General features: G+C 35.0%; 1 protein-coding gene across 2 annotated transcripts in view; it reads left to right on the top strand.

The window, feature by feature from the left end:
- Positions 1–4374: 4374 nt before the first annotated feature.
- Positions 4375–23410, top strand: part of LOC118752074 (glutamate receptor ionotropic, kainate 2-like) — a 24844-nt gene continuing 5808 nt past the window's right edge. Inside the window, exons 1-3 of one of the 2 annotated variants that reach the window (XM_036486924.1) lie at positions 4375–4899; positions 4969–5325; positions 22417–22620. In XM_036486924.1, the coding sequence (XP_036342817.1) occupies positions 4660–4899; positions 4969–5325; positions 22417–22620 (801 nt within the window). In that variant the 5' untranslated portion in view covers positions 4375–4659. Of the gene's footprint in view, positions 5326–22416; positions 22621–23410 lie in introns of both variants that reach the window. The other variant, XM_036486922.1, reaches the window with a different exon arrangement.

Raw genomic sequence — 23410 nt, 5'->3', positions numbered from 1 at the left:
TTAAATATATAGAAAAAATAAAATAAATAACAAAAATCAAGAATTGTTTCGCAATCGCTCCAACCGAGGATCGACCCTGGCAGCTATAGGCTTGTAGCACGCAACTCTCACCACTCGGTTAGCGCGGACGCCAAACTCTCCTGCTTTGTTCGCTTATTTGTACAAAAGACAACAGCTCGCCGTTTTTACCAGTGTTTTCATCGAAATTTCCCCTGATCCGAGTTAGTTCCCAAGAAAATCGTGCATTTGTTCGGCTGCTTATGCATATTTTAAGGAGGAACATGCATGAGTTAAAGCAAATAAAGGCTGTTTATGCAAATAAGCGAGCCCGTTTGTCAACCGTATAAGAGTCTTCTTTACTAATTTAGTTTTCAGGTAAAATTATTTTTTATTTAGTTAGAGATAGGGCTCATTTTGATAGCAACATTGTAAGCTATTGAACTCATAGTTAACATTTAGTATATTCCTTTTAACCCAAATCCTTTTAACCCAAATCCTTTTCTTTTCTTCCTATTTGGCGCTGTAACCGCCTAAGCGATTTTGGACGAGTTTAATAAAGCGCGCCAGTCGTTTCTCTTCTGTGCAAACTGACGCCAATTGAAAATGCCAAGTGAAACCAAGTCCAAGTGAGTTAAAGCAAATAAAGGCTGTTTATGCAAATAAGCGAGCCCGTTTGTCAACCGTATAAGAGTCTTTTTTACTAATTTAATTTTCAGGTAAAATTATTTTTTATTTAGATAGAGATAGGGCTCATTTTGAAAGCAACATTATAAGCTATTGACTCATAGTTAAAATTTATATTCTTTTTAATTCAAATCCTTTTCTTCTTCTTATTTGGCGCTGTAACCGCCTAAGCGATTTTGGACGAGTTTAATAAAGCGCGCCAGTCGTTTCTCTTCTGTGCAAACTGACGCCAATCGGAAATTCCAAGTGAAACCAAGTCCTTCTCCACCCGGTCTTTCCATCGCAGTGGGGGCCTCCCTCTTCCTCTGCTACCACCAGCGGGTTCCGACTTGAATACTTTCAGAGCTGGAGTTTCGGTGCCCAATCGAACGACATGGCCAAGCCAGCCGGGCCGCTATATTGCTCAAATAGGCTCAGAAAATAAAAATTACGTAGAATAATAAAAAACGCGAGAATTATATTATTTCAAAAAGGAACGAGGCCAAAAGAAGCGAAACAAAAAGCTAAAAGAAGAAGATTTTCTGATTAGATAATAAAAATATATTGGATTTATTTCAAGTACTTTTCTAGTGCTATTATTATCCTTCAAAATGCACTCTCGAATGGTGCTATGAGATTTTTCCTTCAAGAGTTACGTCCACTTTAGCCGTCTTGTCCTCGAATCTAACATCGCCAAACCAAGCATATGCTTTCTAACTCAACACATTTTCCAATGGCCATAGTTTCTGAAGGAAAACTCGTAAAGCAACTATCTAAGGCGCATTTTGAATAGTTAGAATAGTACTAAATGTCATAGAACAAACAAAAGTGGCCATTAAAGCCTTTTTTCGTGTACTTAACCCCGGAAAACCTCAATATCTTGGCACAGTTGTAACCTCCAGTTCGAGTTCTAGCAAGAAAATTACTTCTGAAACGACTTACAGCTGCACAGCAACAGAAGTCTGTATTCATAATTATTATGTTCTTAATTTCTTTGTATTACATGTCAAATCGCAAGTCTGCTTAATTCATGCTACTTATTGCATAAACAGATTACAAGCTATTTTTTGCAAATATTGACCTCAAATTTAATTTTATCAGTTCAATAAATACGTAGCTCTTGAGTTCCATCCTTAAGCTAAGAAACCGTGTACCAATTTTGAAAACATTATATAAGGAGAGTAGACTTTTTCGATAATATAAAGCAGCTGTTGAAAGAAGAAAAACTATCCGAAAGTTGTATTCTAGCGAGTTTCAGCGGGTTTTGAAAAGCAACAGTAACAGTCAGCGTTTTGGGCCATATGAACATTTTCTTTAATTTATAGAGTCGAAAACAATCAGCACGATTCGTAATATGTTTATAATGAAGGCCTATAACGAAGGAGCAATTACATTTAAAAAAAAAAATAATAACAAGTTGTGGTTCTGATATTTCGGGCCCCTTTAAGAAGCCCGGGGCCGGGGGGATTCACCCCTTTCGCCCCTCCCTCTCGACGGGCCTGGCGGCGCTTGAAGTATTCGAGAAAAATATTTTGCGGAAGATTTACGGGCCTTTACGCGAATTAAAATCCAGCGGCTCCACTGGCTTTGTTATCTCGTTCGAATGGACACCGACGCTCCAGTTCTGCAAGTATTTGACTCGGAACCCGCTGGTGGTAGCAGAGGAAGAGGGAGGCTCCCAATGCGATGGAAATACCAAGTGAAGAAGGACTTAGCTTCACTTTGCTTTTCCAACTGGCGTGAGTTGGCATAGAAGAGAACTCGGCCAAAATCGCTTAGGCGGTTATATCGCCAAATAAGAGAATGAGCAAATTGTAAAAAAGGATTTATTTCGAAATGCGTAGATAAAAATCTTAAGGTGGTTGTTGTGGTAGCATTGCAATTTGCAAAAAAAATTTGAAGCTCTACCACAAATGTGCTATAGTCCGAACACTGGCTTTTAAACCCATATATGATAATGTTAATTTACCCACCTCTGATGTAAGTTCATGAATCATGGTACTTGCATGTACATCAGCGCGATTCATGAAACGTCCCAAAGTGGAATTTTTGACGAAATGACAACGTTGTGAACAAAATTTTATGAATGGCATAAGTCATCAGTCAAAGGTAAAAAGTTTTGTTATTAGTTTATGATGGTAGAATGATTTACAGGTGCATTCAATGAAAAGTAACCAACCATTTATCCACAAGAGGTGGAAGTGGCTTATGTCACATTCAAAATAAACGGCTTATTATTAAAATATTTCCACACACCGCATGTTTTCACGTGTACATAAAACCCGTACATAGATATGTATAACGTCGATATGTATATACTGTCGATGGGGCATCACCAGCGATGCGTTGTACCATCGGTTGTATCGGTATTGCCATCGATAGTTTGCCACCACTAAGCTAGAGTATAGTATTCAAGACTCTTACATTTTCTTAATTGAAACGGCCCTTACAATTGTAGACAATTTCACTAATAATTACAAGTGTATGAAATAATATTGTGTTGCAAGGAATTGGGATACTTGTAGTTAAAAGAGAATTCGGAATAACCTGTAGATTGTGCCCAATTGTAGACATTGTGTAACAGGCCCCAGAGCGATCGAAATACCCTGTTTATGTCCAGATTAATCCACCTACTGTTAACATAAACTCTAGACTTCTTAATAGAAACCTCTGCGAAAGTTGCTGGTGCTGCTTGCTTACGTTCCCGAAGTTTTGTAGCAGACCATATTCATGCTCACTCGTCTACTTCCTGAATTCCCGAAACATCATTATTTTCTAGGACTGAGTAAAAATTTAATTACAGGAATTGTTGACATTTCTTAACTCATATCTAGGGAAACGATATCGAACCGAAATTATCGATATGGTACTCATTTAAAGTATCGCTGTAAAAATATCGGGTACCCATTAATATCGGAATAAAGAGACTCGATATACCAAAATAAAAAATAAAAAAAATCTGAATGTTCGTGTCGTATGTATGCCGCTACGGGGTAGTGATTAGAAACCTCCGAGCGTATTTCTGCCATGAAAAACAGCTTCTCATAAAAAATACAATCGGCGTTCAGAATCGGCGTAAAACATTAGGGACGCCCTTTGTGGCACAACATGAAGGCGCACGCAACAAATCGAAGGAGAAGCTCAGCTAAACACTAACATATTGTGTAAGCGCCGATCTATTATTATTACTACATCGCGTAGGGATTGAGGTGTTTACTTAAAACACCGAGACAGCGTGTTCAAATCCCGCCATATGCAATCCTAACGATAGTAAAAAATTTCTGTTCTTTAAAGCCCAATTTATATCGGCAAGAATTGATAATCACATTATCTCTGTAATTTGAGTTTATGACATTCGATACGATGCTACGGTTCTGGTACTCGATTCCAAAAAATATCGTTTTAAAACTATCGAGTAAAAAATGTCGGTATCGAACGCCAAAAGTATCGATATGGTATCGTATCGTATCGAAATTCGTGTCCCTAATCATATCCAGCCAGTCGTTGCCAATTTGAATACCCGAATCGCATCCTGCGTACTGTCAACAAAGATATTTTAGACCCCGTTCACATGACAGGTGCTTAACGCGCGCTTACAGCTACATATATTTCCTTGCATTTTTCTTAAGGTATTCATATGCTAACGCGCCTTAAACGCAGGAAAATACTTGTAGTTCTTTGGAGCGCGTTATCAAACGCGTATTAAGCGCCCGTCATGTGAACGGGGTCTTAATCATGCTTACCATCTTTGTGTAGATGTATGTATATATGCCAATATCGCTTTTTAAAGTGCTTTTACTTTCAGCCTACACTTTTAAACATTTGCTTAACAAATTATGCCCATTAAACTATTTTTTATTAATGTTAAAAGTAAATTATGGATGTAACTAAAAATGGAAAGCTTTGTTCCAAAAAAAATGCTTTGTTGTAGATTTGCATTAAATATCACTGTCCTTTTGCGCTTACTCTGACAAACAGTTCTGAACCATAGTTATCATGACGTTTCAGATTTTGCAGCTACAGATGAACGAATATAAATACCATTACTTATTTACTAGTTTCGACATTGAAACATTCGATCTCGAGGACTTCAAATATAATTTTGTGAATATCACTTCGTTCCGTCTGGTTGATGTCGGTGATGTGAGCGTGCGCAACATACTCAAGGACATGGAAGCATTCAGAAGCGAACACAACAATGAAAAAACTTACTACCGAAAGCTGCGCACGATACAGGTGATGGTATATTTCCAAAAAGACAGCGTGATAATTTACAAAACTGTCTGCAATTCAATTTCCGCACAGACAGAACCAGCGCTAGCATACGATTCAGTTTATATATTTGCTATTGGCTTAAAAACCTTGGAACAGTCACATGCACTGCGCATTTCGAACGTTTCATGCGAGGACGAGACACCATGGGAAGGGGGTTTGAGTTTGATAAACTATATAAATTCGGTGGAGTGGCGGGGTCTAACCGGCCCGATACAGTTCAAAGAAGGCCGACGTGTTCAATTTAAGTTGGACCTAGTCAAACTGCGCCAACATTCCATAGTTAAAGTGGGCGAGTGGACCCCACAGACTCGTCTCAATATAACCGAGCCGTCGCTATTCTTCGATGCAGGCACAATGAATGTTACGCTAGTGGTTATAACAATATTGGTAAGTATAGGTACATAGATGGAAGTCCTCATTACGTCTAGCGCCTAGACAAACTACCTCTACCGTAACTTTTTTGACTACCTCAAGACCAGGCTGTCGATGACTACCTATAGTAATAAAAACTCACATGACAACTTCAAGCGCTGTATATATTAGAATGTCTCTGTTCTGTCCTGTAGCACCACAATATGAAATGTTGACCCGTTTAAACTAAGCTAAAACTAGCAAGATGACCCTAAGTATGATCTCTACGTTTTCTGGTTAAAATTACTTTTATTTAAGTAATACTTACTTGTAAAATTTATTAATTCCGCGACAGAAAGATTTATTGAACTTTTGATAAAATGTATGCACTTCTCGCGCGAGAAAATTCCGGCAAATATGTGACAGAAATGAATCAGCTGACATTTTAACGCATGTGTTACCACATTATCAGACCTGCGACCTCGTTAAGTTGGTAATGATATATTCGGTAATTTACAAAAACAAAACAATGGTGGGAGTTACCGAATACCGAATTAACGAGTATAGTCTGAATACCCTTAATACGATGTTTTTTTGTAGAAAAACTGTAAATGTAAATGTAATGTAACGAAAACACTATCAGCCGGTGCGAACAGCCTTCAGCCCATAATCCACATAGTACTAAAGTAGATAAACTGTGTGCGTTAAAGGCATAATATAAGTTCAGGCGTGCGTATGGAATGTTTTCATATACCTCCATTTTCAAAGAAACAATTAGGGAGCCAGAAAATTCAGCTCGGCTCCCTTTTTCTATCTTCCTGGAGCAGATAAATTATTGTGAGTAACCGAATTCATTTAGTGCTTTCTATATGAGGGTTTGTCTCCATTCTTTTGTGAATTCGTTTATGATTTATTTTGGAACAAATTTCCGTCATTTCTTGTCAAGTTTGGTTTGGAGAAAACCCGGTTTAGTCGTTGCGCCATCTTCAGTCCACAAACCAAACTCGAAAAGGAATGATGGAAAATCGTTCTAATATAAGTTATCTTACCACCCAGTCGGAAAAATCAACCAACACTAACACACATGATTATATTCCAGTTTTTTTTAATTATAGATAATTTTGTAATTTAATTCATTCACCTAAACTTCTAAAGATGTGCTAGGAACCTATAAACCGATTGCATTTAATTTATTTTGTTTTGGAATTTCTCTTATTAAAAGCTTTTAACAAATTTATGTTAAAGCTGAACTACTAATTCCATTCAAATATTATTCATATTTTTTTACTTTTGGAGCATATTTTAAATTGTTTGACATATTTTTAATTATAATGCGATAGTTACACTTTTCGTAATCTATTTTTGTGCAGTGTTGTTTTCCTACCACGTTTATATCAACTCGCTTTCTTGTTTATTTAAATAGTTTTTAGTATTACGGTGATATTTTTCCAACATGTGAATCTCACTACACTTTTGCATTCGGTGTTGCGACCTCTCTAGACTTTTCCTATAAAAGCAGAATTTTTCGAACTGAACCCCCTCAAAACGGCCTGTTTAACATCATTTATTGAGTTCTACCTTACACCTTTATTGTCCTGTCTTAATTTAGGGAATCCGATGGGGACTACAGAGTGGATGAGATAAGATTTCACGGCGAAATTCCCGTAAAAGATGTCTAGATTGTTTCGAGGAATGGGCTGACGCGTTATCGTGATGGAAGATCACACCCTCATGCAACTTTCCAGGCCGTGTTTTATGATTGCAGCTTTCAATAGTTATGTGCTGAATTTTCGGTACCCAATACTTGAAAAAAATTTCTGTACCCAATACTTTCTTTTCGGTACCCGATACCGATTCCATAAATTAAATCTTTGTCATAATATATACACTTGTAGTCAGCTGATTAAGTTTAGTGACATTTTGACCAGTTTTGGTTATTTATATTTTGTTCATTTAATGTTTATAATTTTGTTTATAAAAGTCTAGCACATTACATAACCAGCACCACATCAATTCACATTTAAAACTTCTTACAAAAATTATAAAAATTCAACAAACTTTAACAATCACACCTAAAAAAAATTATTAAAAATCAACGCGGTTTCCTAGCTTATTGAAATTTGCACTTTAACCTACTTAAATTTAATGGGCTATAAAACTGCATAAAAGGTTAAAAATTTTTGGGAGTATTTGTTAAAGTTTGTTTAATTCTTATAAATTTTGTACGAAATGAAGGAAGACAATACCACTAATAATTGTACCATGAGCTTACTCGTGCGAGCAGTGCACTCAACACACGTATTCTTACGCTCTTTAAATAAGTCGTTGTTCTGACCACAGTATCTACAGCAATAAACCTTTTTGAGTACTCCTCGGGGGTAAAATCTGATCAGGGTTGATAATGAGAAGGAGCAAGAATTTTGTTGATTCAGAGTTGTATACAAAATTACTGTGGTATGAAAGGGAGCAACAACCGTACCATGACAGAGTGGCACAAGTCATGACTGTGTCGGTGACCGAAATTAATTTCAAAAGTGTAAAAAGAATTGCAAATTATTGTTTATTATTATAGATACTAATAAAAGTTATCAAAGTCCAGTTTATAACTTGTTTAACTATACTACTAACTATATTACACCGTAACTGATAACGAACTGGTAAATGCAGAAAACGCTAGTAATTCAGTCAAATAAGGCAAATCTCGAAATGAAAGATAATAAGCTAAACATTTTCACAAGTCTTTATTTTGGTCTTATAAAACTTACCTCAAAAGTCTCATATGACCATGTGTCCGCGTCTTAAGATTTTTAAGGTCAAAGGTCACGAAAATCAGTTTTTTGCAAATATCTCGTTTCAGGTCATTAGAAAAATTGCAGACCGAAAAATTCTCTTCAACTTTTGTTTCAAGTAATTTTATGTACATTCAACCCTTCTTGAGATAGAGCGCAAAGAGTGGGGGACCGCCTACCTGTATATACGATACCGCGAGATCAGCTAGTGGAATACAACAAATAAACGAGTTATATAGTTAACTAGCAGACCCCGCGAACTTCGTCCCGCCCAAAATTTATTTTTTTATTGAAACATTTGGTACAACGTTTTCGCCAGCAATTCACGTTCACGTTTGGTTTTGTGGTCGACAGAAGGCATATACTACATTGCCGTCTTAAATAACCTGACGAAAGCGTTATACTGGGAAGAAGTCCTTGCGGCTCGATGGTGAATCGTCGAGATCACCTCTTATAAAAAGAAGGAGCTTCATTTATATAATTAGTGTCGGTAACACAGGGCAACACCGATTTTGATGCGGCAAATGTTAAAGCTGTTTTTGATAGACTTTTTTGTCCTGATTACGAATCCGTAAGTATAAAGTTTTCATCGGCTCCAGATTTTGAGAAAAACGTGGTAAAAGTGTCAAAAAAGTCGCGTTTTTGCAATATTTGAGAAACTCTATCAGGGACACAAAAGGTGATAGAACCTTCCACTTAGGCTTAAATTAAAGCTAGAGCTACATACTACTCACCGTTTGCTGTGAACATTTTCCGACGGATTTTCTCTTTTTTTTCGGAAAATGTTCAGTGAGGTCCCCCGAAGCAACTTGAGGATTGAAATTGTTTCCAGGGTACCGTGCGCTATGCCTGAAAATACTATTCCTGCACCTTTCCCTGATGGTCACCCATACTCATTTACTTTTTATCGCACAACAATAAAAAAAAATACTGGAGAACTATGCAACTGAAAAAAGGTGTAAAAATCAGTGTTAGCTGTTTAATAAATGACTATAGGTGACCTTAGGGTCAAGGTGCAGGAATGGTATTTTCAGGGATTGAAGTCAGAAGTCCCAGCCTTAATTTTAGCCTAAGTGGAAGATTCTAACACCTTTTTCTTAATTGCGGTAGGTACTCAAAATTCCCAAAATCATTTTTTCCTGTTCAAAAAATGACTATAAGTGACTATCAAGTAAAGGTGCAGGAATTTGCAGGGATAGTAGTCAAGATTTTTTGCTTTAATCTAAGCCTAAGTGAGAGGTCCTACCACCCTTTGTTTCTTTGCTAGTGCTTCTCAAATATTGCAAAAAACGCGATTTTTTGACACTTTGACCTCGTTTTTCTTAAAATCTGGAGCTGATGGAAACTTTATACTTACGTCAAAAAAGCGTTAAAATTTGCTGCATCAATTGTTTCCCCATTTTTGTTGGCCTGTGTAATAAGTATTGTTAAATAGCCGATACCCGCATGTTTTCGTCGCCTTCAAACACCTTTCGAACTGTAAAACAATGACTCAATTCTATATAATAATATAATAGATCTATAATACGGGTATCGAATTTCAAGCAAATCGGACCATAAATAAGATTTTTCGGAATATATCGGTCCCTGGTCCACCTATCAGAAAAAAATATCCTATGTGTTAAGCCAGACAAAAAGCTACCTACGTGACAAATTTCAAGCAAATCGGACCATAAATAAGACTTTTTCGAATAGATCGGTCCCTGGCCCACGTAACGGAAAAAATGGATCCTATATGCTAATCTAGGCAAAAGGCTACCTAGGTACCAAATGGAGAAAATTGTTCCCAATTGATTCATGCTCACAATGAATTTCACAATTATCCGCAATTTTCCAAGCTTCACAACGAATTTTCCACCTTTACATCGTCCAACATCATCAAATCTTGCGATTAAATGCAAAATTTTGTCAAAAAAAATTCAAATTGTTCTTCCGGATTTTTCAGAGTTTTCCACTTAGAATTTTCTATTTTTCTATTCGAAAGCCATTCCGAAGGAATTGCACAAAAAATTCCATAAAAAAATTTAATTTTCGACTTTTCCAATTTCCCGACTTTTCCGGAAGGTTTTCCCAAAATTTTCTTCCGTAAAAACCGTCTCCTGGTAATAACGAACAACTAAAAAAAAATTTAGCCAAATCGGTCCAACCGTTCTCAATTGATGAATGACTATACATTTTTCACACCATTTTTATATAAGTATATAGATTATTCACTTAAAATACTATTATTATTATTAAATTTGTATTAGTTATCATTTTATATACTATGTTTATAGAAATTATTCATAAATAAAATATTCTCTAACAAGTATTTATTTTGTTTTTATCAATCATACAATATATTTTATTGAAATACTTCAAATGCAATTTAATTATATTTTTATTAACTGCATATAAAATAAAGTAAGATCAACTGCAGAATTTAACAATTATGATTTTTATAGTTAATTAGATACTGAAAATATTATACTTATTAAGTTTAATTATTCATTATTTAGTAAGTATTTACTATACTTTATTTTTAAAAATTTTCATAAATTAAACATTCGCTTATATTAAAAATATGCATTACATTTATGTGAATAATAAAATGTTAATATGGTATAGCGCAAATTAGTTTTAATTATATTTATATTTATTAATCGAATAATGAATTCATTGAAGTATAATTTTAATATATTTTTTTTTATTATTGTTTATGGTAAATATTTTTTTTAAATATTCTTCTTGTTCATTATCTTTTTCTTCTTTTTCTGTCTGTTCAATATCGGATTCATTACCATCATTATCGTTTTCTTAACTATTAGAATAGAAAGATTCAAGAATATCAGGTGCATATTCACTTTCTTCAATGAAATCACCTGAAGTTGATGAAGCGTTGAGACATGATTGTCCATTACACTGCCCACAAATTAAAGAGTATTGCAATTCTGATTTTCTGCATCGGCAATTAGAACCACAACCTTTCTTGCAATTGCAAAATATTGTACTAAGCAGTTCTTCTGGTGCTGGCGGTAATAATGTTGTAACTGGTGGTTCCAGGAGTTCATTTTGCAGTACTCAGCCTAATTCCTGGCGTTCTAAATTATTTCACAACCAAATTTGGGTCGGATAATAGACACGAATAATATGCTGATGAGCTACTGCACTTGTAGGTGGAAGACTTCATAACTGCACTGGTTTGTTGAGTCTTGTTGATTTGATGAACTGTGTATCGAAAAGTGTCTATATCGTGTTCTGATTTTGGAGCATTATACGTTGCTAAGAAAATACGTACTCGATTTTCAAATAATTCTTGTACAGAGCAGTTTTTTTGTTGAAATACTTGAGTTGACGCTTTTGAATGATTATTAATTTCGAACATTTTAATAAATGATATTTTTCCTTTTTTATAAAGTGCAGAAGTCATATCACACCCACTAAACGCGAGTAAAAATAAAATGTGTTTTTTAGAATGAGGGTATTTATCACAACTTTTCGATGAATACAACCCTTACCAATTTTTTTGAATAAAATTTGTTGTTGATGTGTTTGAGTACACCCTATCAAGATAACTAGCAAACCAATATCTTCTCCTATGATGACGGGAGTTTTTTGCTGTTCAGACTCTGCAATAGCTGTTTCCACAATGAGAACATCAGCATTATCTCTGGCTTGTTTTGTAGTGACATTAACAGTTTTTAATTTTTCGATAAGCATGTCTATACATTTTTTTTATTAGATGTATTCGATAAAAATTAGCTTGGGTGATAGGCCATTTATTGTTTCATCAAAACTGAGTTCGTAAGATTTTGAATGAGCAGCGATTCTTCTTAGTTGTTCCATTGCTTTAATGTTCTTACTGTAGTCTGAGTAACCATCAAATACAACAATGATACTTGAGCCGTAATGTGTTTGTAAATATTTGACGTATTTATCTAAAATACTACAGAGTGTTTCATCTTTATTCCATACAACGCGGTGCGAAATCCACCATCGATAATATACGTTGTAGCGATTTAATCCAGTCGAATATCAATAAAAGCCATATTATATAGTGCTGATTTTGATGTTTTTCTCATGCCATTATTATCAAATAAAGATGTTGGATACGGACTTAACTCATATTCTAGATATTCTTTTAGATTATTTTGAAATTTTCTGTTTACAGTATTTCTCTGGAAGAGTATTCATACAAGTCCGAAACTCATTTGTCACGGTGTGTAGAAAGTCAAATTTAACAACTAAGAAAGTCTAAGTTCGGGGGGAGCCGAACATTAAATACCCGGCGCAAGTATTAAATATATGTGTTCCACCTTTCCGAAAACTACCACTACATTGTAAGCCGGGTGCTTTTACCCCTATTTTAAACATCTTCGATAGAACGTTCAGTTAGACATAATGAGATGAACTTATATAGTCCTATGTGGGCGATATCACGCCCATTTTCCAAAATTCCAAACAATTTTACTTCTTTTCAAGGGATTGTTTTTAGTCTAAATTTTGAGTAAATTAGCGTACTTAAATTTCGAAATATTGAAGTTTCAAGCATTTCTAAAATTTACCGTTATACGAAAAGCGGCCGTAATTGTAGTCCGATTTCAATAATTTTCCACGTTATGCTTTTATGTGGAAAGCACAATAACCATACCGAGTTTAGTACAAATTGGTACGACGGTTACCGAGATACATATATCTGATCATAAGTGGGCGGTGCCACGCCCATTCTCAAAATTTTACCATGAATGTGTTTCTTGGTAAAGAATTGTTGCAAGCATCAATTTTGAATAAATTGGCTTTAATATTTACTGATGTATCGAGTATTTAGTATTTCTCTAAATCACCGTTATATGGGATGTGGGCGTGGATATTGTCTGATTTTAAAAATTTTCGGTCATTTGGTATGCTGTACCAAGGCCAGCAACTGTGCCAAGTTCGGAAGAAATTGGTGCAGCGGCTACCAAGATATACACATGTAACGCTAAGTGGGCGTGGCCACGCCCATTTCCCAAAAATGTATAATATTCTTATTTTTCGTCTAAAAGTTTATGTAAATATCAATTTTGAGTGAATAATCTTCAGTAGTTACTAAAATATCGCAGTTTTCGTATTTCCGAAAATTACCGTTATATGGGAGGTAGGCGTGGTTATTGTCCGATTTTGCCCATTTTCAATACCATCCGTCGTACGCCCGAATGAAGTGCACATACCAAGTTTCGTTAAGATATCCCAATTATTACTCCAGTTATCGTGTGCGCAGACGGACGGACGGACAGACAGTCACCGCTTAATCGATTTCTCTCTTCATTCTAATTATTTATGTATACATTTGTCTATGTCTATTTCGATTCGTTTTGCCTGTTACATACAACCGTTATGTGAACAAAGTTATAATACCCTTGTGCACAACTGCGCTCGGGTACTAAAAAAACCGGTCCCATATACATATGTATGGATATTTCCATACGTCGCGTACGTGACAGTCGTACGTTTCAGTGTGATACAAACAAGGAATACAATTTGTTTTCTTTAACTTTTTTTGGCCATTGTATAGCACATAATCAGCTCTATATTTAGCCGAAAAATGAAAACAATCGAACTGCTTGATCCTGAAATATAAGCATTTAAAGAGAGTGTCGTTACGTGACAAAAAATGGAAGTCGATTTTTTCTTTTCTTACAAAATCGCAAAACTCTGCGAATTGTGGATGGCTATTTTCATGAAACTTATTTTAATATGATTTGGAGCAATTCTAGTTGTTTTTAGAGTTTTTTGAATTAATGCAACGTGTTTCAATTTTCTTTTACAACCCCAAGTGTGAAACGTCACGTGACATAAATTTCCATCGTTATATTTATACCCGAGCGCACTTGTGCACAAGGGTATATTAATTTTGTTCACATAACGGTTGTTTGTAACAGCCAAAACGAATCGAGATAGATATAGACAAATGTATACATAAATGCTCAGAATGAATAGAGAAATCGATTAAGCCATGTATGTCTGTCCGTCCGTCCGTGTACACGATAACTCGAGCAAAAATTGAGATATCTCAACGAAATTTGGTATGTAAGTTTCTGTTAATCCAAGGTATTTTGGTGCGAAATCGGACTGTAACCACGCCCACTTCCCATATAACGGCAATTTTCGGAAATACAAAAACTGCGATATTTTAGTAACTACTGAAGATTATTCACTCAAAATTGATATTTACATAAACTTTTAGACGAAAACTAAGAATATTATTATTTTTGGAAAATGGGCGTAGCCACGCCCACTTTTGGTTAAATGTGTGTATCTGGGTAACCGCTGCACCAATTTCTTCCAAACTTGGCACAGTTGTTGGCCTGCGCACAACATACCAAATGGCCGAAACTTTTTAAAATCGGACAATAACCACACCCACATCCCATATAACGGTAATTTTCGGAAATACGAAAACTGCGATATTTTAGTAACTACCGACGATTATTCACTCAAAATTGGTATTTACAACAATTTTTACACGAAAACTAAGAATATAATTATTTTTGGAAAATGGGCGTAGCCGCGCCCACTTATGGTTAAATGTGTGTATCTGTGTAACCGCTGCACCAATTTCTTCCAAACTTGGCACAGTTGTTGGCCTTGGTACAGCATACTAAATGACCGAAAATTAAAAAAATCGGACAATAACCACGCCCACATCCCATATAACGGTAATTTAAAGAAATACAAAATCTTCGATAAATCAGTAAATATTAAAGATAATTTATTCAAAATTGATGCTTGTAACAATTCTTTAAAAAGAAATATGTTTATGGTAAAATTTTGGAAAATGGGCGTGGAACCGCCCACTTATGATCACATATATGTATATCAGTAACCGTTATACCAATTTGTACCAAACTCGGTATTTTTATTGTGCTTGCCACATAAAAGCAAAACGTTGAAAATTATTGAAATCGGACTAAAATTACGGCCGCTTTTCATATAAAGGTAAATTTCAGAAACGCTTGAAACTGCAATATTTCGAAATATAAGTACGCTAATTTACTCAAATAGATACACCCCGGCTTACCACCTAGCGGTAGCTTTCGGAAAGGTGAAAAAACATATATTTAATACTTGCGCCGGGTATTTAATTTTTGGCTCCACCCGAACTTAGACTTTCTTACTTGTTTTGTTAATATTGCTTTTAAATGAATTTTTAACGTAAACAAAACATGTATTTTATGCAGAATATACTTTATATTTTGACTTCAGCGCCAATTTGGGGTGAATTTGTTGGAAATCTATGACTTATTATGTTTCAACTACACTGAAAATAAAATTTCGTAAAAGTGCTACGAAAAACTTTCCTAGTCTTGGTTTTTGTACAATGTACGAAACTTTCGTTCATAATACGAACACATTTTTCACAACGAAACAAGATTTTACGAACCATTCGTAAATATAACGAAAGGACTTTCGTAAATCCTCTTTTCAGTACAATTTCCGAAATCTTGCGTTTATTTTACGAAACACATAAGCGGTAGAAGTTATAGCAGCTATTTCGGAGATCACCACATCTCTTCATCAGACTTCTTTTTCTAGACTTCAGCAGGGAAGAAAAAGAAGTCTGATGAAGAGATGTGGTGATCTCCGAAATAGCTGCTATAACTTTTACCGCTTAGACTTTGTTGCTTTTTCAATTTTTCCTAATAAACAATCGTGGTATAAAGCTCAATAAAAATATTAAAAATAAAATGTTAATAAGCCACAATAACGTTTACAGATAAGACTTTTATTTTTTTTTGTCGTGGTGGACCTACCGATGGTAACACCCATATAACAATAGAACATCTGCTCCAACTTCGTAGAAACAGAAAACGTCGTAAAAGAGATTTGTATTTCGGGATATAATATGCATGGTAATATGAACGAAGAATTTTATTTAATATTGTTTGATTGATAAAAATAAAATAAATATTAATTAGAGAATGTTTAATTTATGATTAATATCTATAACCCTGGGATTCAGTAATGCAGCCTCATCTCAAGTCAATAAATTTGAGATTATCAATTAGTGACTATTTTTGTGACTTGAGATGATTTGGGTACTCAGAAGGAGAGAGTCACAAAAAGTTCACCAAAAAGGTGTGGTGAAAGCAAACACAGGCAATCAACTGACAGAGTTTATGTATGCCTTTTGCCCGCGCCGCTCAAAGAGTCGCAATGGCCGAGTGGTCAAAGCATTAGGCTGGCAGCCGAGAGGGTCCGGGTTAAGGCGCAGTTAGTCAACGACGTAGCGTAAACGTAGGTTGACGTACGTAGCAGCATATAAAATTTACTGTTGATAGAGAGAGAGAAACAACGACAACGTCACCGCCATGCGGTGGTGAGTTTTCGTTAACAGGCGAATCCCATAAGGTAGATCGTGTCTGCGTCAACCTACGTCTACGTTACGTCGTTGACTGTTTGCGCTTTTAAAGTCCTCCTCGGCCGTAGAGGATTTTTTATTTATTTTTGTTTTAGTATTTTTTTATTTTTTTATTAGTTTTATTTTTTTTAACAATCTTTAGATTTTAATGTTTAAAAAACGAAAAAATTAATTTCTTTCCAATACATTTGTATAATAAGCATTTTGGTTTATTTCCTAATGAAATTCTTCTTGAACAAACCCTGCAGGAAATGTGTCTAACTATAAGCTAACTTTATGTTGATTAGGAAGGAGCTAAAAGTCACTTATTATCCGTATATTTTCTTTCACGAAAGCTAACTATATTTCTCTGGCGATGGCCGCGAAATAGTCAAGGGTGGTTTACCTCTGCACTAGATGTAGTCAAGGGTGGTTACCTCTGCATTTGATCAACTAACTTGTAACTAACTACTTTTGGACATAAAATATCAATAGGAAAACACAATATTTTATTTTAATTTTTTTTACTTTACTTATTTTATAGCATTTCACATTTGTTTCTATATTCTTCTGTAGGTGGTCCCATATTCGAACTCCGTCAGACATAACTTCAAAATGATAATAAGAAATTTAGATCTCCCTTTTATTTGTACTCAATTCGAAAAAGTATTTGCGAAGTGCAGGATATTTAAATAGAAACGCGTTTAAAGAAAACAATCTCGAGCTTTACTCCTGCATTTCTTGTCCACTTGTTTCAAGTTAGCTTTTTGTAGCTAACCCCAAGTTATATATTTTATAGTAATCCCGCAAAAAAGCTAACTACAAGTAGGTTATTTTTTATCAATTGATAATTTTTTTTTGCAGGGAATTTCCTAGCTTCATTTTCGCGTTTTTTTTTTAACAAAATGGAAAGAAATACGTTTTTCCCTCATACTTGTATTTTTGTGACCGGCTCTTAGCCAGCTGACAAATTTGTGAATTATTTTTGAGACTAGAGCAGTGAGACAGCGTACTGAATACCAAATAGTCTCAAAATCCAAGTTCACCACCATAAGTCCCTATTACTGACTAGAGACCGCTTACTGAATGCCAGGGATTGTATATCTTATCTTACTCTTACTAATATTATAAATGTGAATGTTTGTATGTTTGGATGTTTGGGAAATCATCACGCGAAAACGACGGAACGGATTTGCATGAAATTTGGTACGCAGATAGCTTATAGGCCAGATTGGTTAATAGGCTATTTTTTTAATAGTTGCCACCTGTTAAAAAAGTTTAATTTATTTAATATGCGGGAACGACTGAATGGATTTGCACGAAAATTTGCACACAGATAGCCTATGACCTACGGTGGAAAATAGAATAATATTTGGAAGAGTTGCCACCTGTTAAAAAAGTTTAATGAAATTAATACGCGGAAACGACTGAACAGATTTGCATGAAAATTTGCCCACAGATAGCTAATGACCTACTGTGGAAAATAGGCTAATTTTTTGGAAGAGTTGCCACCTGTTAAAAAGTTTAATGAAATTAATACGCGGAAACGACTGCACGGATTTGCATGAAATTTTGCACACAGATGGCCTATGACATAGGTTGGAAAGTAGGGTACTTTTTTTAAGAGTTGCCACCTGTTAGAAATGTTTAATTTAATTAATACGCGGAAATAAGTGAATTGATTTGCATCGAAGTTTTCACACAGATAGCTTATGAGCTAGGTTGGAAAATAGACAAATTTTTTTAAGAGTTACCACCTGCTAAGCAAGTTTAATTAAATAAATACGCGGAAAAGTCTGAACGGATTTGCAAGAAATTTTGCAAGTAGATAGCTTATGACCTACAGTGGAAAATAGGCAAATATTTTGGAAGAGTTGCCACCTGTTAAAAAGGTTTTAATTATATTAATACGCGGAAACGACTGAACAGATTTGCATGACATTACGCAGAGAGATAGCTTATGACCTATATTGGAAAATGGGCTACTATTTTAAGAGTTTCCACCTGTTTGAACATGAAATTTTGCTCAAAGATGGTTTATGACCTGGATTGAAAAATAGGCTACTTCCTTAACCGGTTTTCCGATCAGAACGAAATTTAGTACATTTACTACGGATTTCGGAAGGACGGTCTTAGACTGAAAGTAAGTCCGATAACTCAAGGCCCCTCCCATACAAATTGCAATTTTCATATTACATACATATCTCTGGAAGTATTTGTGGGAGAGAACTGAAATTTGGTATAGTGATATGGCTGTGAAATCAATGTTGGCATTAATCGATTGATGTTTTAATTAGTTAGTTAATTCGATTAAATTCAATCTGAAACAGTTAATCGTAACCGCGATTAAAAAATTAATTTTTAATCATTAACTCTTAATTTGATCAAGTAGGTTTTGTGATTAATTAAGGTATGCTGGAATTTCCCTGTGCACACAAAGCAAATTAATCAGGTATGGCTAAGTCGGGTTTCCTCATCAATCTAAGCAATTTGGTGTGCATCTTCATTAAGATATATATCAACAAACGTTTTAAAAACTAGGTTTGTAAAAGTTCCCATTTTGTATATTACTAATAACAATAATTATAATTTTTTTATATTATGTGCTTTTTATAAGCATAAAACACGAAATAATTACCATAACTGGTGTTTGGTTTCAAACTCGGACAAACTAGACAAATTAATCAGATTTTATTTTTAATTGGATTAACGATTAATGTTTTAAATTAATTAAACGTAATCGCAGCCAGCGATTAACTATTAAAAAATGTTATCATTAATCGTACAGTCGATTACGACTAATTAATGTAAATCCTCAAACGCGATTAACATTTTAATCGTTAATTTTTAATCGTTAATCAGATTAACAGTTTGCCAACACTGTGTGAAATCATGTTCATATTCACAGAAAAAATGGACTTGTCTGGAAACGAGGCGTAGCACCTCCCATACTGACTGAAAGTTTCATATTGCATATCTCTTCAAATGTTTGGGGTAAAGCACTCAAGCTTGGTATGGAAATTCATATGTATGTATGTATGTGAAACTAATACCATACTCATGGAGAAAAATTAGAGTTATTGGAAAAGGTGGTGTGGCAACTCCTATGCAAATTGATTTTTCTATGCTGCATATCTCTAGAGGTGTTTATTGTAGAGGACTGGAACTTGGCACCGAGATGTGTTTACAAAATTAATTCCATACTCATGGAGAAGAATTTGCGTTATTCGAAAAGGGGACATGGTTCCTGCCGTACAAATTTACTGTTTTATACTGCTTATCTCTAGAGGTGTTCATGGTAGAGTACTGGGACTTGGTTCTGGGGTATGTAAAATCAATTTTAAATTCATGGAAGAAGATTAGGGTTATAACAAAAAGGCGCGTGGCACTTCCAGTACAAATTTACTTTTTCTTGCCACATATCCCAGGAAGTGTTTGTGGAAGAATACTGGAACTTGGTATGGAGTTGTGTATACAAAATGTATCAATTGCTCATGGAAAAAATGTGAGTTATTAAAAGAGGAGGCATGTCGCCTCCCATACATGCTAAAAGCTTCTCTAAAAACATATCTCTGAAAGAATAGAAAATCTCTCGAAGTATTTTAAATTTGGTATGGAGATTTATTTTATAAGTGCCGTACTGACAGAATAAATTTCATTAAATGGAAATGGGAGAGCCGGGTTCGGCCTTGTAATGTAAAGCTCTCTTGAGGCATTTGCTACAGTAATGAGAAGTGGTATTTTATCAAGGCCAGGTTACTAAATTTGAGTTGGAAATATTAGAACCCGCCGTGGCACCTCCAAGAAGGTTACACGTTCACGCGTCGTATACCTGGAACCATTTTAAGGGAAACTTAGAGGGATTGATATCTTTCGTATGCCTAGCGCGCAGAAGAGATTTTATAATTTCATAGTTTTAAACGGCCTAAATACCTTAACTCGCTTAAAAAATAACGAGCTATAACGAAATGTGCACAGAAAAAAAATCTAACATCATTAAATTATTTTTCATATTTGTATAAAAGCGCGGGGTGAAGCCCGCGGGTATAAGCTAGTTAAATAATAAATAATAAAAATTTAATAATAATAATAGTATTTTAAGTGAATAATTAACTATATAACTCATTTATTTGTTGTATTCTACTAGTTGACCTCGCTGTATCGTATATACAGGTAGGCGGTCCTCCACTCTTTGCGCTCTATCTCAAGAAGGGTTGAATGTATATAAAATTACTTGAAACAAAAGTTGAAGAGAATTTTTCGTTCTGCAATTTTTCTAATCACCTTAAATGTCGTTCAGCGCAAAGAAAACGAGATATTTGCCAAAAACCTGATTTTCGTGACCTTTGACCTTAAATATCTTAAGACGCGGATACGTCATCATATGAGGCTTTTGAGGTAAGCTTTATAACACCAAAATAATGACTTGTGCAAATTTTTAGCTTATTATCTTTCATTCGAGGTTGCATCCTTATTTGATTGGATTCTCGGAGTGTCGAACTTCTATTTTCCTTAGAAATTGCGAGGAGAGCAGGTAATTTTGTAAACAAACATTTTTCTTATAGTTTTAATAGATAATTTCTATTTATTTTCTAATATTCCCATATCCAGCTTTAATCAGAGGCAGTGGCATGTGAGGCTCATTAAAATCTACTCATCATGTTGGAGCAGCTACGGGTAATGGACCATTGAATGTGCTGGCTGAACTTATGACCACAATAATCAACGGAGTCTCAAAGAAAATGCATGGCCTGAATTCATACTGTAGCAATTCATAGCAATTACTATTGTACATATGTGTATATGATTGATATTTCCCAATAAACATTTTTGTTAAATCTCAATTTGAGATGCATTTGAGAATCAGTCCTTTTCTCAAATCTCAAACGTTAGTTTTCAAATGCATCTCAAATAACCATTGATAGCGTTCTCACACTAAAAGGCACTTCCCTGCAAAAATTTGAGGACCAGGTGGTCCAATGGGTCGTGATTTTAAAGTATGTGCAAAAGGACCAGGTTGCATACTAGTAACTTGTTATGCTGACCTGGACCACTTCAAACGTAAAAAACTGATAAATGTGTTGAACACCACCTCTTCGCGGCCGATCGGCAATACGATTCGGTTGCCGAGTGTGCCATGGTCCAAAAGGAGTAGGCGTCTAGGTGGTCCCATGTTATGCAGCGTTGGACCAGAGGTGGTCAGGTCCAATGACATCGCAATGTTAATGTTACCATATTTTCTCCATATATTTGGACCATTTTGGTTACTAGTGTTGGTTACAAGGTAGCGTGGTCCCGTACTAGTATTTAACCTAGTCCCACTTTTTGCAGGGTTTTAGTTATGGATTTTTTCTTTTATTTTCAAATTGTGAAATGTTGAATTCTCAACTTTTTCTCAAACGTGAGTGGAGCGGAACGAAATGAAATCCAGTCACTCTCATTGAAATATTTGTTTAGCCAATAATACATGTAAGAGAAACACAGTTTTTATAGGAAAGGAATTTTGATTTATGCAGTTTAACAGTTTATTTAATAGCTTATTTATTCAGTTAGTTTAACAAAGAAAAATGCGGTTGATGTAAAAAATTAGTTGCCCTAAATGATTTTTAAAGTCTATAAAAATAGGCAATAAGGAAGGTGAGTTGGACTCATATCCACACTTTCTTTTAGACTACCCAACCTTCGGAAGGCTAAGATAGAAGCATTTTGGATCGCATTTCTTAACTAACACTGAGCTCTCAGGGATCGAAATCAGCCGGATTCGCAATTTGGTAATCGGCTCATAGCGCTTCGCCGACTAAATTAAGGGTATTCGTTCAGTTTTTTCGTGGTATCCAAACAGGACAACCTCTCAATTGTCCAAGTGTGTCCCTTGCCTGGGCCAACCAGTTTAATCTAACCCAACCTAACCTGTACTTCTTTGAGCTATGAAATAGTTGGTCACATTAAGTATAACCGACGATCTGCGTTTTCTTATAGGAAACACCTTACGTAATGATGCACTACGGAAAAAATTTTACTGGAAATGAGCGATTTTTTGGATTTTGCGTAGACATATTGGAGCTCATAGCTCGCGACATTGGTTTCGAGTACATCCTAGACCTGGTGCCCGATCGAAAGTATGGAGCTCAAGACCCATTTACAGGTGAATGGAACGGTATGGTTGCACAGTTGATGAAATATGTAAGTACTGAAAAATAATGTAATTTATTCGTTTTGTATGAATGGTTACACCGTGCGACAGTCAATTTTACACACGAAAAAATCAATATATTCATAAAACTGGGGGCCAAATATAGTAAAACTGCGTTTTTGGTTTTCCCTTCTGACGTCAGGATTTTTTTAAAAGGACTTTGAAACTTCTAGAATATGATTGAATAAAAAATTTAAACAAAAGATTCGGTGCATTGTAGAATAACAGTATTACAATTAAAAGGAAATGTTCTGTAGAATAGAAAAAAAATTAATTTTTGAGTGCACCAGAACGAACAAGTATTGAAAATGTTCTTTTAAAACTTTAATCCTTGAATATCCTTGGAAACTTTCAATATTTATTTTTGAAAAAAATTTATGCCAAGAACTAATATGTTATGTTATGTTATGTTATGTCGAATTTCGTCCTTCTAACTTTATTAGTTTTAGATTAAAAAAATTGTACACTCCTCTTTATAAGATATTGATAGTTACAATATACATAAATGAAGGTACTGGAATCATTATTATGGAACCATGTATGCGCTCTAAACGATCAAACTGACCGTATGATGTACGGTTTAAATACTTTGATTGGTTTGTGTACAAGGGCGTAGCCATCCTTTCACCTAGGGGGCAGAAGTTTATATAAAGGGATTTTTTTTTTGTGTATATAAATAGAAATTTTGGTGGGGTGCGATAAAGCCATGCGAGATAACGCCATATGGCCTTAACACTCAATTCAAAGAGAGATAAAGCCATATTCGCGCCAAAATTTCTG

Source organism: Rhagoletis pomonella, unplaced genomic scaffold, assembly GCF_013731165.1.
Source record: "Rhagoletis pomonella isolate Grant_MI unplaced genomic scaffold, Rhpom_1.0 Rhpom_scaffold_01215, whole genome shotgun sequence".
In the NCBI taxonomy this organism is placed as follows: Eukaryota; Metazoa; Arthropoda; class Insecta; order Diptera; family Tephritidae; genus Rhagoletis; species Rhagoletis pomonella.
The sequence above is the reverse complement of the archived record's forward strand: the minus strand, read 5'-3'. Positions and strand labels throughout refer to the sequence as shown.